This window comes from Chionomys nivalis, chromosome 8 (genome assembly GCF_950005125.1).
Source record: "Chionomys nivalis chromosome 8, mChiNiv1.1, whole genome shotgun sequence".
In the NCBI taxonomy this organism is placed as follows: Eukaryota; Metazoa; Chordata; class Mammalia; order Rodentia; family Cricetidae; genus Chionomys; species Chionomys nivalis.
This window is the reverse complement of record NC_080093.1, coordinates 53871141-53887394: the sequence shown is the minus strand read 5'-3', so window position 1 is coordinate 53887394 and position 16254 is coordinate 53871141. Positions and strand designations below refer to the sequence as shown.

General features: G+C 44.2%; 1 protein-coding gene and 1 non-coding gene across 4 annotated transcripts in view; both read right to left on the bottom strand.

Annotated features, from left to right (window-relative positions):
* Positions 1 to 16254, bottom strand: part of Nap1l4 (nucleosome assembly protein 1 like 4) — a 36849-nt gene that overhangs the window by 1370 nt on the left and 19225 nt on the right. For 2 of the 3 annotated variants that reach the window (XM_057778395.1, XM_057778398.1), the window contains 7 exons: positions 15322 to 15393; positions 13253 to 13392; positions 10340 to 10485; positions 8405 to 8427; positions 7906 to 8025; positions 6918 to 6947; positions 6009 to 6065 (listed from right to left, as the gene is read on the bottom strand). In XM_057778395.1, the coding sequence (XP_057634378.1) occupies positions 6009 to 6065; positions 6918 to 6947; positions 7906 to 8025; positions 8405 to 8427; positions 10340 to 10485; positions 13253 to 13392; positions 15322 to 15393 (588 nt within the window). Of the gene's footprint in view, positions 1 to 4253; positions 4290 to 6008; positions 6066 to 6917; positions 6948 to 7905; positions 8026 to 8404; positions 8428 to 10339; positions 10486 to 13252; positions 13393 to 15321; positions 15394 to 16254 lie in introns of those variants that run through there. The other variant, XM_057778397.1, reaches the window with a different exon arrangement.
* LOC130880843 (small nucleolar RNA SNORA54) lies at positions 14572 to 14698 on the bottom strand. The gene has a single exon (XR_009057646.1). It is a non-coding gene; the product is annotated as a small nucleolar RNA SNORA54 (small nucleolar RNA).

Sequence of the window (16254 nt, the reverse complement as noted above, 5' to 3'; positions counted from 1 at the left end):
CTGTTGGTACAGACCACCTTGTCTCTACCAGAAACCTCCTCTCCCAAGGTCAGTTCTGTCCTTGATATTCAGGCAGGGAATGCTGTCCTTCCCAGCGGGCTGGTTCTCTCCACAGACAGAGAACACCACCCTAACAGATTCAACTCCAGTAGCTCATGGTGTAGGAGCAAATAGTCAGGGGCTAACTCCTGTGAAGAGCCATGTCCATCAGTCTCACAAAGCAGGTGTCCAAATCATGCCTGTTTTCAACCTAACACAAAAACGTGGTGCCTTTAAAACACATTCAGGATCTGGGGAGCTTAAATGGAGGCCATTTAAAGTCCGAGGCTAGACAAGTACTTCAATGTTACCTCAGAGCTAAGACATGTACTCAACTAACTTATCTGCTGCCCAGAATCCCAGGGGACTATGACTAGAAATCACTGTGACTGTGGAGTATGGTGAGAAAAGTCTGTAATTCCAGGATAAGACAGAAATACCATGCTCAGGTCCAGCCTGACCCACATACTGAGACTCATCGTGTCTCCAAGTAACAAGAGCTGGTGATGTAGCCCAGTGTTGGAGCACTTGTCTGGCATGCCCAAGGCCCTAGGTTTTATCTTCAGCACCCATCAAAAATCAATTATTTTTAGACAAGGACTATATACGTAGTTCTGGCTGCCCTCGAACTCACAGTGATCTGCCTGCCTTAGTCTCTCAAGTGCTTAAAACAAACAAACACACCTTTGTCTTTGTTTTCAGAACTATGTAGACCAGGATGGCTTTGAACTCAGAGATTCACCTGCCTCTGGTTGTCAAGTGCTAAGATTAAAGGCATGCACCACACCACTATGCTGTTTTTTTTTTTTTTAAAAAAAAAAAAAAAAAAAAAAAAGAGCTGGGCAGTGGTGGCGCACGCCTTTAATCTCAGCACTCGGGAGGCAGAGGCAGGTGGATTTCTGGGAGTTCGAGGCCAGCCTGGTCTACAAGAGCTAGTTCCGGGACAGGAACCAAAGCTACAGAGAAACCCTATCTCAAAAAACCAAAAAAAAAAAAAAAAAAAGATTTATTTATTCATTATGTATACAGTGTTCTGCAGGTCAGAAGAGGGCACCAGATCTTACTACAGATGGTTCTGAGCCATCATGTGGTTGCTGGGAATTGAACTCAGGACCTCTGGAACAGCAGGCAGTGCTCTTAACCGCTGAGCCATCTCTCCAGCTGTTACTCTTATTTTATTATGTGCATGGGTGTTTTGGCTCCATGTATGTCTGTGTATCACATATGCTCCTAGCGCCAGCAGAAGTCAGAAGAGGGGGTGGTCAGATTCCCTGGACTAGAGTTATAGACCACTGTGAGTTGCTCCTAACTGCTTAGCCATCTTTCTGGCCCCAATAAAATAAATTTATTAAAAGCAATTCTATTAGTTGGCATGGCTATGGGGATCTAATAAGAAAAGTCTGCATTGTGTGAACATTTAAGGTTAACACCAGAAGTATTTATGGTACGACACGCCCTACCCCCAGTCTACCCTGAGACACCACACTTCAGAGGCAAAAATATATACACAGTGTCAAAACATGCAAGGGGGAACCTTGGCCTGGTCTGACCTCTACTTTTTTTCAATTAAAAAATTATATGTAGCCGGGCGGTGGTGGCGCACGCCTTTAATCCCAGCACTCGGGAGGCAGAGGCAGGCGGATCTCTGGGAGTTCGAGACCAGCCTGGTCTACAAGAGCTAGTTCCAGGACAGGCTCCACAACCACAGAGAAACCCTGTCTCGAAAAACCAAAAAAAAAAAAAAAAAAATTATATGTATGTGTGTGTCTATGTGACGGTAGGCATTGGATGCTCTATAACTGGAATCACAGGTGGTTGTTAGCTACTGTGTGGTTGTTGGGAATTGAACCTAGGTTCTCTGTGCAAAAGCAGCCAGTCTCTGAACTGATTGTGACAAGAAGAACACAGAGACATACTGAGCTCTCCAGGTTGGGACTCCCGTCTCTACCCGTGTCTCATGAGCCTTGTAAGTCAACAAGAAACCCAAGCCCCGAGATGCTATGCTATTCTCAGTTGTCAACTTGACTACACCTGGAATTAATTCAAGCCCAAGCTGTGAGGGACTTTTCTTGATTAGATTATTTGAGGTAAGAAGACCCACCTTAAATACAGGCCACACTTATGTAAAGAAATCTGTCTGCTTGCCCTCACTCTAGCAAATCCATTCCTTCACTGGCATTAGAGTCTACCTCTTTGCAAATCTGACACATGAACAGGATCAGCTGAAGACAAGCAGCCTTGTGGACTGAACAAGAATCAGATTTTTCAGCTTTCCGTTGGGAGATAGCCATTGTTGGAATGAGTTGTTTTTCTAGAAAACCCCAATACAGATGTGACTCAAGCAAGAGCTGTCAGAAGACAGCCAAGGCTAGACCTAGAGGCAGTCAACACAGTGGCCAAGGTCACTTACCTACTGACCTAGAGAGCATCAGGGAGGCAAGGTGTCCCAGGCGAGTACAGCAGGGACAGGAGAGAGGAAGGCAAGCGACGCACACACGGGAAAGGGTGTGAGCTCCATGGGCTGGGGTACAACTGGGGTCCACTCCCAGCACAGAGGAAAATAAAAAACGCAAATGGAACAAGAGGCATTGCAGGTGGAAAACCGGTGGACCAGGAGTGGGTACCTCCTACCTGCTTCAGAATACAGGCATCCTGTACTGTTACTAAAATGAAGTAGCATTTTTTTGACCACAAGAACCTAACATTTGTGTCTTCAATAAAACCAAATGCAAGGGTGTAAAATCCAAAACACAGACCACAGCAATGTAGGATGAAGTTACTAGGGAGCATAACCCTTACTAAGGTGGAAGAGGCCATAGGCAAGGCAAGAGTGATGAGGCAGCAGGCTTAAACAGGGATGCTACAGCTCCAAACCCCACCCCTGCCAGGCAGCGGACAGCAGTGTCCACTGGTGCTCTCGCTGAGGCAACAAGATTTTGAAGGGGATTTTGCAAATGGGACACTTACTGGCTTTGGCCTGTGACATAGTCAGAAACTAAACTGTAACTGTACTGTAACATCTGCCACATCACAAATCTTAATGACAATATGACCACTCAAGGCTAGCTTGCATATCAATGGAGGGGAGCTAGTACTTAAAATGCACAAGTAAGCAAGAACCTTGCCCACCACAGGACATAAGGTGCAGCTGTCAAGAGCACAGTGGGTCTGAGAAAGGTGGAGACCACTATGCCAGCTGCACGAAGGAGCAAGGCCCATACCAAAGCTCCCTGAAGGTGGATACCTCCCATGGTCTGCGGCTACTATGGCCTTTATAAACATGTTATCTTTTATATTGCCATCAACTGCACTTAACTGCTGGAGTAAAGATGGCTCCAGAGTGAGCCCACCAAGGACAACAGGTCGAGGTTCTGCAGGACTGTGCTGTCATTCCAGACAATTCTTTATCAACTGTTGTCTTCACAATGAAGACAGGGGCCTAACCATGAGATGGGACGTGAGATCCTTATGCCGGCCCCTCTCACTCTTCTTCCTTCCTTCTCCTACTGCAGCATTAGTTAAACTGTGAGCAACCACAGGAAGGCCTTGTCACTGGCAAGGGTCTCTCCTCCCTGCTAGTTGTCTAAGGGTCAAGGACGCTCTCCAGACTACACAGGGAAGAAAAGGTGCCTCATACCATGTCCACAACTGGCTGTCATCCTCCAACCAATCTTGAAGTGGGGCTTTAGTCTCCACATTGGCAGGGACTCCCGCCAATCTGACCTAATCTTCTGTTCACTCACTTGTCTGCACAATGCCTACTTCAGTGTATAAACCCAGAAGACATCTACACAAATCCAGGGTAACTATAGCCAAAAGGTGTCTGAGTCAGCATAGTCATCAGGTAACTCCCTTACTAGGGCTGTGTGCCCAAAGTGGCTCCTGTGGCCATCCTGCCAGCTGCTGACCCCCAGAACCTCTTGTTTGGTCATGAGTGACAATGTTCCTCCCCACCCCCAAAGTACAACTCACTGCCTAGTTAACAAAAAACCACCAGGCCCTGAAAACAGGAGCTAAGCCTCACTGGTCTGCTGGTTTTACAAATGCATTTAGCTGTGGAACCCAGCACAAATGCTGCTCACAAGGCCTGAGGAATCATAGCTCCTGCACAATGTGATAGACTTCATCTGTCTATGACCCAGAAGTCAAAGTAATGCAACGAATCAAGTACAGACAGCAGTTTGGAAGTTAGATATGAACAGATTCCACCTTACCTAGAAATGCATGAATGATTAACACAAAAATTACACCTAAATGGGGAAAAAAATTGAAAGGAACTGTCAGCATGAAAGAAATGAAATTCACAAAATTATACAGGAAGCAACAGCCACATTCTCATGATACAAAAGGCTTCCAGTAGGGGCAGAGCAGCTTCAGCACAGCAGAGCTGCACTCCTTCCCTCTTACAACAAACAACTCCCAGACAACAGTTTCAGTGCAATTTTTCGTGCAGATTCCAGTAACCCTTCACTTTGGAAGATGCACGTGAAGCCACAGAACCAGATCTTGACCCAAGGACAGCAGGACCATCCCTTGGACTGCTCACAACAACAGCTCGCCATTGTGCCCCATTGCCTACACTACTTTTGTAGCTTCTCTCCACACCCAGACAATGCAAGAGGCCGGGTGTCCAAGGGGCTTTTTACTAATCACATGATCACCCGGGTGAGAGGCTCTCTTCAAAACCAGGGACTGAGAAGAGACAGAAGGCTCTGCAGGGTGACAAAGGGGAAACAACAGGAAAAAGAAAAGGGGGAGAGGGGATACACCAGAGGCTAAGTGAGACAAGCACAGCACAAAGGCCAAGGTACACCACGTTGAAATGTGCATGTGACAAGCTGCCTTGGTCCCTGCTAACTGACGGTGAATGTGTGTCCAATCAGTGCCTACAAGGCATGAAACATGCCTCCCCATCCCCAGGCTTACCAGCATAGTCTCTGTGACCCAAAGGACATCCTTAAGGAGAATAGCATTCGTGGCTATGTCAACAGCCCATATCTCATTTCTCCCTCAGGAACCTCCTAGTGGGTGCATGATAGCAGCCACAGCACCAAGTAATTGCAATCACAGTTGTTAGCACACACTCCACACAGGGAAAACAAGGACAACAGACAAACACTAGCCAGTCAGAGACGCAGAACACAGGGACACCAGGCAGGGGTGCATTCCAACAGACCCCACATACTGTCAAACACAAGGCAGTATGACTGCACTAGAGGTGCTCAGGGAATTTCGTCATCAGGTGCCCACAGTCCCCTAACAAGAGTCTCCTGAGGCCACAGAGGAAAACCACAAACTTAACAGATAAAATTGGAAACACAGCCTGTCCATTTTTTTTTTGTTTTCTTTAGCCAATCTTTCTGTTCTGTTTTCAATCATAATCACTTGCTGAATCTTCTCAGCAAGTGTGAATGTGAAGTTCTGACCACAATCTAATGCTCTCCTTACTACAGCACACAATTCCCACCAGGTTCTCTGTAGACAAACAAACATGGGTACTTCCTGTTATAGCATTCTTCTAAGGAAGAGCTGGAAGCCACAGGTACATGCTCAAGTCTATAGAGCAGAACAACACCTCGTTGAATCAGACACCTAATGCTTCAGGCACAATGAGGTGTCTTTCCTCAACTGCAGATTTTTTTAAAAAATATTTATTTATTTATTTATTTATTTATTTATTTACTTATTATGTATACAATATTCTGTCTGCAGACCAGAAGAGGGCACCAGACCTCATTACAGATGGTTGTGAGCCACCATGTGGTTGCCGGGAATTGAACTCAGGACCTTTGGAAGAGCAGGCAATGCTCTTAACCACTGAGCCATCTCTCCAGCCCTCAACTGCAGATTTTTTTTTTTTTTTTTTTTTGGACATAAGTATTACTAGCATCACTGCCTCAAAATGGGAACAGTTTCAAAAGTCCCACTGTGCAGTAGTGGTAGGCTCAGGAAGTCCTCAAATAACTAACCTTGGGGTTAACCTCAGCATCATCCTCCTCTTCTCCCTCCTCATCTCCTTCCAATTCCTGTATTAAAAGGAGACAAAAGTAAAAGGTGACTAGGGATGTGATATGACCAAAAGGCGTCACCTGAACATGTAGAAAGTGACACACAGCTTATTCTGTACAACTACCTCAAACCAATCTTACCAAAGGAATCAGAGATAGATACTCAGTAGTTAAGCACACTAATTGCCCTCATAGAGGAACTGAATTCAGTTCACAGGACCTATGCTCATAACCACTGGAAATTTCTCCTCAAATCTGATGCCTTCTGCACTAAACAGGAACCAGCAGCACGCAAGTGCACATATACATATGAGTATATACATATGAGTATAAATAAAAAAATTTCTTTAAACCTTAGAAAATTATTTCTTTAAAAATAAAGGGGGATGATGACAGATTTAGTTGAATAGATTGATCCAGAGGCTCAGTTTCCTGTGGTTTCTGCTTTCCAAAAGCAAATCACAGTGGAGACCTGCTTTTGGGCCAGTCACTAACAATTACTCTGCATATCTTTTTGTTTTCAGAGATAATTTGGAAACATTTATAAAAACTTAAGATATTGCTTATAAATGCTTACTAAGGTACTTTGGGGGTTGGGTACTTCGAGACAAGGTTTCTCTGAGTAGTTGTCCTTGGCAGTCCTGGAACTCACATTAGACCAGGCTGGCCTAGAACTCACAAAGACCCTCTTGTCTCTGCCTCACAAGAGCTGGGATTAAAGGCCTGTGACACCACCACTCAGCTAAGATATATTTTTATAAGTAACAAGGTCAAAATCAGAGCAAGGCCCTTTGACCTCTTAACTTCAAACAAAGACATCAAAGCCACACAAGGCTGAGGGGAGAACACTATATATAACTTCTTCCTTACCTCCTCTTCTCCCTCCTCGCCTTCTTCAAACTGCAGGGGAAAACAGAAACAACTTAAATTTCTAGAACCATGATATAGCCCTAATACCAAACTTATAAGCACCCTGCTATGCTAAAGGTAGCACGAAGCTTGGTGCTGCTGCTACAGAAGCAGTGATGGCTTGCTCCATCCAGGTGTCCGAGAGGCACATGCTGTAGTTGCAGGCCCAGCTCAGCCCAGCAGAGCAGCACTGTGCTGTATGATGAGGGACTTTCCAGTATTGAAAGCTGCTCAAAACAAGAGTTAAGGATGGGGAGGAGTAACAGAGTTGGTGGTTGGAGCATGCTGGATAAGCTCCCTTTCTATCTTCAGACTAAAACAGAGGCAATTAGAGCCATTTGGACTCTCAGTTGAGAAAATGCTTCCATGAGATGTGCCTAGAGGCATACCAGAGGTGTATTTTCTTGATTAATGATCAATGTGGGAGGGTCCAGCTCACTGAATGTGGTACCACCCCTGGGCTGGAGGTTCGTGTTTTTTTTTTTTTTTTTTTTTTAATATTTATTTATTATGTGTACAATATTCTGTCTGTGTGTATGTCTGCAGGCCAGAAGAGGGCACCAGACCTCATTACAAATGGTTGTGAGCCACCATGTGGTTGCTGGGAATTGAACTCAGAACCTTTGGAAGAGCAGGCAATGCTCTTAACCACTGAGCCATCTCTCCAGCCCTGGAGGTTCGTGTTTTAAATAAGGCTGAGCAAGTCAGTAAGCAGCAATCCTTTATGGTGTCTGCACCAGTTCCTGCCTCCAGGCTCCTAACCTTACTTCCTCGGATGATGAACTACAAGCTTTAAAATGAAACAAACCCTTCCTCCCCAAGTTGCTTTTGGTCATGAATTTTCATCACAGCAACAAATACCCCAACTAAGACTAAGGCCAAACTAAGTAAACCAGCTGCCTAGTTGCATACAGGAAATTAGGCATTTCATACCCCCCGGCCCACATACATTGTCATCGTCCTCTATGGCTTCCCCAGTGAAGTAGAGGACAGCCCGTGGCACGATTCGCTCACGGAAAAAGTGCCCAATTTCAAAGTCAGAGGCTAAGGTGAACTCGGAATCTTCATCCTGAGAGGGAAAAGCAACACATTAACTCATTTCAGTAAACATGCTTAGCACCCTTACCCTACCTTCAGTCCTTACTACTCTGAATCATCTACACTGCTGGATAATAGTCACCACATTCAAAGTCACTTAAAATGACCTTATTAAAGTCAATGTTCAAATTATACTATGAAACAACATGAAGGCAAAACAAAAGAGCAGATGGGCTGCAGCTTTGCCATTTGTCTACATTTCAGAGTAGGGACACTGGGGTCTCTAGTGAAGAGTAAAGGACAAGCATGAAAAAAAAAACATTTCTCTCCGGGCCCAAGGTATAATGACTTCACTTTAACTACAGAAACAGAGCAGGAAGGGATCAGAGTGCCTATTCAGGAAATCTTACCAGAGATTCTCCATCTCCAGACGCTAGAAAAAGAAAAGACAACACACATTACAATGGCAATCAATGTCTTAACATCCACACTGAAGGGAACCCAGCTGGCAGACAGCTGACAGACCCCAATGAGGCACCATGGCATCTTGCAAATAATTATATAAGCCCCATATACTACTTCAGCTAGAGAAGGCTGTGGGTCAAAAAAGTCTGCGTTTGAAGGATGAGTAGGAAGTGAACCAGCTGTCCTAGTCTGTGAATTGCTGCCATGTAGGCTGACCCTGTGCACTGGTACAAATGCTGAATTGTACATGCCTATCTGTTATGGAGGAAAAATTTGTGCAGTCGGCTGACAACCCTGCAGAGGGAGTACAGCTTGTCAAGGCTGATTCATCCATGAGGATCAGTCTACACACAAGACCATCAAGCGTGGTGCTGACATTCACCAGCCCAAAAGGAGATGTGGGCTTCTTGTCATACATACTTCATGAAGCTAAAGGAACCATCACCTGACAGATGATTTAGATCTTGACTAGCAATGTGCTGAGTTAATCCAATCCTCTGTGTTCAACCTGTGGTGCCAGCACTTCTCACATGGCTCACACCATTTAGTGTCGCAGCCTGGCATCATTCATTGTTGCAATGACAGTGTTGGTTGTATGAGCACTATGCACAAGAGACTGCTGCCATGTGGGCAAGGCACAGGGTCTGAGGGCTAGGACCCCAACTCTCAGGGACAAGCACCCCAGCACTTGCCTTCTAGACCAATCCGCCCCAGCCACCATCCTTCGTTCTTGATTCTGGTATGTGCAGCCTGACGAAAATGCAGACTGGAAACTGAATGGGTTACTGTCAATCACCACCCCTAACATCATGTCTGCTTATCAATCCCACTTTCGCTGATGCTTTAAAAACAGGTTTAAGAAAATTCCCAGAGAAGCCAACTTCTCCCTCTTTCTCTCCCTCTCTCATCTTTCTTCAAGACAGGGTCTCACTATGTAGCCCTGGCCGTCCTAGAACTCACTATGTAGATCAGGCAGACCTTGAACTCATAGAAATCCTCCTGTCTCTGCTTCCCAAATGCTGGAAAGAAAGGTGTGCAAAGCACCACTATGCTCAGCGAACTAACTCTTGAAGGCTCAAAAGTCCTTTACCTGAGCTCCGGAGAGCCAGCCTGGTTCAACACGTCAGTGTCCTTAAAAGGGACTTCCTTACACAGCAAACTTGAGCACTAAGCTTATGGGCATTTTTATTTACAAAATCAATATACTTTGTATTTTCTGGGTTCAAAGAAATCATAAAAATGGCCATTACAATAGTAACACCCTAATGTCTCATGAGGGGCATTTTAGTAGACAACAACAAAACCAGATCCAGCGAGGGACCCACCTAACGTTGCACACATAACTCTGTATGTGCTGACCTTGGCTACAGGGATGGACATTTATATCCATTGATGGTCCCTTCGTACTCATGTTCTAATACTGAAATAAGGGTCTGTCAAAAAACTTTCTCAGAACTGCCAAGAGTGCAGTAATTATTACAAGGCTCAAGGTTTCATCTTCATTGTATAGCTCAAAACCAAAAAGCTTCAGTGTTGCGGTTTTGCTCCCAGCTTTTAAAAACTGTAAGTCTATGTATTTGTGTTTATCACATAGAAATTATAAATAAATCCCTGTGCTCTATTAAATTGTGTAAAACTAAGAAAAACTGAATTAATAGGAAAAAGAAGCTGTACATTTGATTCTGAAGCTTTGCATTCTGACTGGTTTGAGCCAGGAAGGGTCCTAAAGACTGTACCTGCCTCTTGCGTAGGAAGCTGGCCTGTTCCCCTCCATGTTCAGGAAAAGGATCATCCTCTCCTGAGGTGCACACACAACTCCTGAGAACTAAGCCAACATAAGGGAACAACTTCACGTAACACACTGAGCTGACCCTGCCCACCTTTTAGGGGGCTGAAGAAGTTGAAGAAGGACTCATTGGGCACTTGCTTGGTGATGGTTCGCACGGTGCCCCGGCCCTTGTGCTTCTGCTTTTTCTTGATGGTTTTGACTGTGACATTTTTTCCCTTCTTCCAGTCAATTGTACACCTGCAGGGACAAGGCATCTGTTATAGACACTTGCTCCAAGAAATCCCACTACTATCCAGGAAGGAAACCACAGCCCTATGGAACTTCTGACACCACTAATCTGGAAACCAAGAAAAATAACCCAAAGCCCATCTGTATGACAGCTTACAAAAGCTAGCTCAGTCCCATCATCCTGGAGTAACCAATGCTCAAAAACCTTACAGCTCTGAAATGACAACAGCATTCTCTCCACTGGGATTCTGAAATGTATCTTTGGTGCAAGACCCTGCCAAGTGTGTATAATGTTCAAGAGTGCATCACCTGCAATCTCTGAACAAACTGAGGATTACCACACTAACTTGTTATGGGACAGTGATCTTGTACTTTGTAAAGACTTGTCACTTGTACTTTTAATAAAACACTGTTTGGACAGGGCAACAAGAACAGGAGAATTCTGGGAGAAAGAAAGCTCAGTCTACAATCGTTGCCAAGATGAAGAGAAAGCAAGATGAGAACACCTCACTGATAAAGGTACCAAGCCACGTGGCTAACATAGACAAGAATAATGGGCCAATTTACAAGATAAAAAATTAGTTAATAAAAATCTGAGCAAATAGGTCAACCAGTTTATAATTAATGTAGATCTCTGTGTGTTTCTTTGAGACTAAATGGCTGCAGAACAGAAATATCTGTCAACACTCAAGTACTCAACTCAGAAGTCAACTAAGTAAATAGGACATGAGGGGCCACTTTCTCAGGTATGGTGGTATCTGAATGTCTGCTCAGGAACACATGATAAAGCTAAGTCCTCTCTGATGTGGGAGGTCCTTCTGTATATGTGTTGCTTTTATTGGTTAATGAATAAAGAAACTGCTTTGAGCCTATAGCAGGGTATTACAAAGTTAGGCGGAGAAAGCTAAACTGAATGCTGAGAGAAGGAAGAAGAGTCAGAGAGAAGCCATGTAGATTCAGAGACAGATGCTGGGTAGAATCTTGCCGGTAAGCCACAGTCATGTGGCAATACACGCATGAATGGAAGTGGGTTAAATTAAGATGTAAGAGCTAGCCAATAAGAAGTTAGAGCTAGGGGCTGGAGAAATGGCTCAGTGGTTAAGAGCACTGACTGCTCTTTCAGAGGTCCTGAGTTCAATTCCCAGCACCCATATGGCAGCTCACAACTGTCCGAAGTTACAGTTGCAGGGGATCTGACACCTTCATACCAATGCACATAAAGTTAAATAAACCATAAAAATATTAAAAAAAAAAAAAAAAAAAAGAAGAAGAAGTTAGAGCTAATAGGCCAAGCAGTGATTTGATTAATATAGTTTCTGAGTGATTATTTTGGGAGTCTGGGCAGCCGAGCGAACAAGCAGTCTCCTACAACACCTCTCCCACAAGACAGACTGTCCTCAGGAAAATATGTTCCCTTGCCCTAATTACTCCAAGCCTTTGAATTGGGATTTTAATGAAGCCCAAATCATTTAGTGACAGTAACAACACTGAACTGGTTCTTCAACAGTCAATTTCCCAAACAGTGAGATATAGCCATAGGAGTCAAATTTAAGCTGCATCTCTACCAACTGACCGGCATCAGGTGGCAGATGCAGTGCCAAATTCCAAAGCTGTCACTGGGCTGTGACCTGCATCAAATTTCACCACTTAACAAATACTAATGCTCTTAGGAATTTAGGGCTTTCATGGGTATCATAGTGGCACAGCCTTTAATCCCAGCACTTGGGATACAGAGGCATGTGGAACTCTAAGTTCAGCCTAGTCTACAAAACAAGTTTGAGGCCAGCCAGAGGTACATGAGACCCTGTCTCAAAAACAATCAAAAACAAAACAAAACAAAACACTTCAAGGTGGGCTAAACAAGAAGACCAGGATTTGCTCCCCAGTGCCCACACGGCAGCTCACAACCATCTTTAACTCCAATTTCAGAGCATCTGATGCCCTCTTCCGACCCCTGTGGGCAAGGCACACATGTAGTACACAGATATACATGCAGACACAACACTCATACACACAAAGTAAAAATAAAAATAAATCTTAAAACTTGGGGCTGAGGACACAATCCAGTGGTAGAGCAATTGGTCTTACGTGTAAAGGTCCTGCGCTAAATCTCTAGTGCCAGAGTGCCACAGAATATGAACAAATAAGTCTGGCAGTGGCAGCACCCACCTTTAATCCCAGCACTTGGGAGGCAGACGCAAGAAGATCTCTGTGAATCTGAGGGTTTGAATCTAGCCTGGTCTACAGAGTGAGTTCTAGACAGCCAAGAAAGGCTACAGAGAAAAACCTGCCTTGTAAACAACAAAATCCCTTTAATCATGGTGTCTAGAGAATTCAAGACCTGGGCCCTTTCAAACAGAAACTGATCACAAGCCTGAAAGTGCATCAGAACTTCAAGACAGACTTTTTAAGTATATGTAATATGTATGCATGTGTGTTTGTGTGTGTATTATTGCATATGCCTTTAATCTCTTTGAAGCAGGGTATCCTGGAATGTGGGGCTCATGTTTTCTTTACTAAGCTGGAAGCTCCCAAGTCCCAGCAATCTTTCTGTTATATGAGCACTAAGGTCTGAACTGATTGCATAGTCATTTCTCCAACCCCTAAGACTTTTTAATTTTTAATATCATTCTCATTTTCTATCTTTTTTCTTTGTTGTACACAGATCTTGCTGTACAGCTTAGACTGACCTTGAACATGCACCCCCTACACCCGAGTCTTCATTTTGAAATTCTAAAGGCATTACTGCTTTTGTTTTAAAAAGACATGTTCTTACCCATCACAGTCCACAATTTCAGGACCTTCAAAAGAAAACGGGTCAGCCTTATCTGGTTCTGATTTCATCTTGTATGTTTTCGTCAGGACAGGATTGGTGAAGTAGTCGTTGGGTTCAAAGTGAAACTCTAGCACAAAAGACTGAAGCAAAAATGCAGAGTCAGAACTACCTAACATTTGCAAACAGAACTTAAGGAACCATCTCATGGCTACAGACCTTCCTACTGAAATCAGCACTGGCAGCCCCACCCTTCTCCTCCCTCTCTGCAGGATCCTTCATGGAAGGAGGTGAGAGAGGAGTCAACTAACTGCTACCTTGAAGCTGCACAGTACTCAAGAGAACACACAGGAGACAATACTTGCAGAAAAATAGGTATACTAAAGCCACATGGCAACAAGAAAAAAAAGACAACTCACAAGTATGCAAAAAAAAAAAAAAGTAAGCAAAACTGGGAATGGTGGCACATGTCTTTAATCCCAGCACTCGGGAGGCAGAGACCGGCAGATATCTGAGTTCAAGTCCAGCTTGGTCTACAGAGCGAGTTCCAAGACAGGTTCCAAAGCTACACAGAGAAACCTTGTCTGGAAAAAACAACAACAAAAGACAAACAAATGAAAACCAGCCAATCAAGGTTGGGCATATGCCTGTAATCCCAAGGACATGGGCAGTAGAGGCAAGAGGGGGCCACAAATTTGAAGGTAGCTTACTCTATATTCTGGGTTAGCCCAGGCTACACAGCAAGACCCTATCTCACAATAATAAAAAGACTTATATGAGCCGGGCGGTGGTGGCGCACGCCTTTAATCCCAGCACTCGGGAGGCAGAGGCAGGCGGATCTCTGTGAGTTCGAGGCCAACCTGGTCTACAAGAGCTAGTTCCAGAAACCCCGTCTCGAAAAACCAAAAAAAAAAAAAAAAAAAAAAATTTACATGAAAGCAAAAGTATAACAATTAACTGAAAAAAAAAAAAAAAAAAAACCCAAAAACACAGAGAACCTCAACACTGCCTATTCAGGAAAGACAAGAGCTCAGGCTGCAGTCAGAGCCTTGGGTAGGAAGGGACCTTCTCCAGCCACTTGAGTAAGAGGGCAGCCCCTGACCAAGGGAGGTAGCAAGCATGCTAAGCCCCCACTACCCATGACCCCAAATGTCACCTCTCACAAAGCAAAGACAGATGTGCACGGCTGCCCCTGAAGGACTGCGGATAAAGAAATCCTACCCACACTGGCCTATCTCCATCTGTATACCAGGGCCTGGGGTAGAGATGAAAAGACAGATCTAGATCCCTGTCAAGATCCTTTGCTTAGCCCCTCATAGCACGTGTGTCTCCAAGACCTGAAACTGAAAGCCACTAGCCAGCCAGTCAGTCATGTGTCACTGGAAATCCTGTAGCACTGGAATGGAACCCGCCAACCACAGCAAGACTGACAGGTTACGAACAGTGCTCCTGGGGAGAGGGTCAGACTCAGCAAGCACCAGCCGCACACATTCTAGGTTAAGTCCAACTTCCCAGAGGCCAGACACCTCCCATATTTTAAGCCGTGTTAGGGTAGTTTTCAGTCATATCTACTAATGGTTATTTTAGGTTAAACCCACTCTCCTTAGTATCTAGATTTCTGTACTACTGTTGTTCATGTTTGTTTATGCTCTTCCTATTCTTTTAAAAAGGGATCTCACTGCTGTGATTCAGGCTAGTCCTGACCATATTCAAGTAATCTACCTTCCTCCCGGGATTATAAACTCATGCCACCACACCCTGCTACCTCCATGTGACACTTAGGAAAAGTATGATGTGCTGATCATCACCACCAAAGAAAATCTAGCAACTAAATTGGAGCCTGATCAGGTGATAACCACAGGCCAGCAGTCACCAGTCTGTATCCAGCTGACTCCTCGTCCCTGGGAAAGGATATAGTCTGTGTTATTAGCCAAAAGTCCAGCTCACACTGCCAACAGTAGCACCAAGAGAAGTCTGATGAGCACACATGCTCAAGACTGCCAACTCTGAATGACAAGAATCACACCTTTTTGCACCTTAGCCAATCAAGAAGGAGCTTGGTCAGTACTCACCATAGGCTGTCCAGGGTCTGAAAACTTGACTTTAATATCTTGCAGGTGTTTCAAGATTGGTTCATCATATTCCTAAAAGAGAGAGAACCTTGAACAACAGCCACAATTCATGGCAGTCATAGTTCTAAGTGTCCCAGATGTTGGGCAAGTGTTCCTATTGGAATTCTGTCTTTGTCCAATATTAACTTCTAGACAGCAACGGAAATCTCTTCATTATGTATCTCTGGTGGCAGTAACAACATGTCAAGAATCAGCTGCCACCTGATTCTAGAGTGGCACCATTGCTACCACCAATGCTGGCTGCAGGAAAGCCCCATGTTCTCCTGCCACTCACTACTTGACACTAACGTTGGCACAGTGTCACCAAGATTTCTGGCATCTGAGATGACAAGGCAAAAGGCTTGGTGATAAAGAGATGGCTTAGTTTGCTGTAGGTCTTCCTGCACAATATCCGTTAGTGACAATAAATATCCCAAATCTCATATGCCACTTCTATAAAGATAGCAGATTATGTCGAAGCCTAACATACAGGAGCCAAGGACTTGCATGGCTCTATGCTTTCACAATGACTATTGCTTACACCTGTACTGTATAGTACAAGTCTAAGCAATAGTCACTGTGAAAGCATGAGAAGAAGCTAAAGGAATGAAAAGACTTGGATCCTCAAAATGACACCAAAGCTACAGAGAAACCCTGTCTCGAAAAACAAAAACAACAACAAAAAAAAAACAAAAATCAAAATGACACACACTTGTGAAAGGTGTATATTATTAATTTTTTACTCTGAGATTGGCACTGAATAAAGCTCTAGGAATTAGGCCCACTAAAGGTTACCTTCCTGATTTTAAGTTCTTTTGACATAACAGGATAAAACCAAACCAGCAAGGGGAGGTCATTTAGTAGTTATTTAAAAGAAGAAAAAAAATCCAAAGA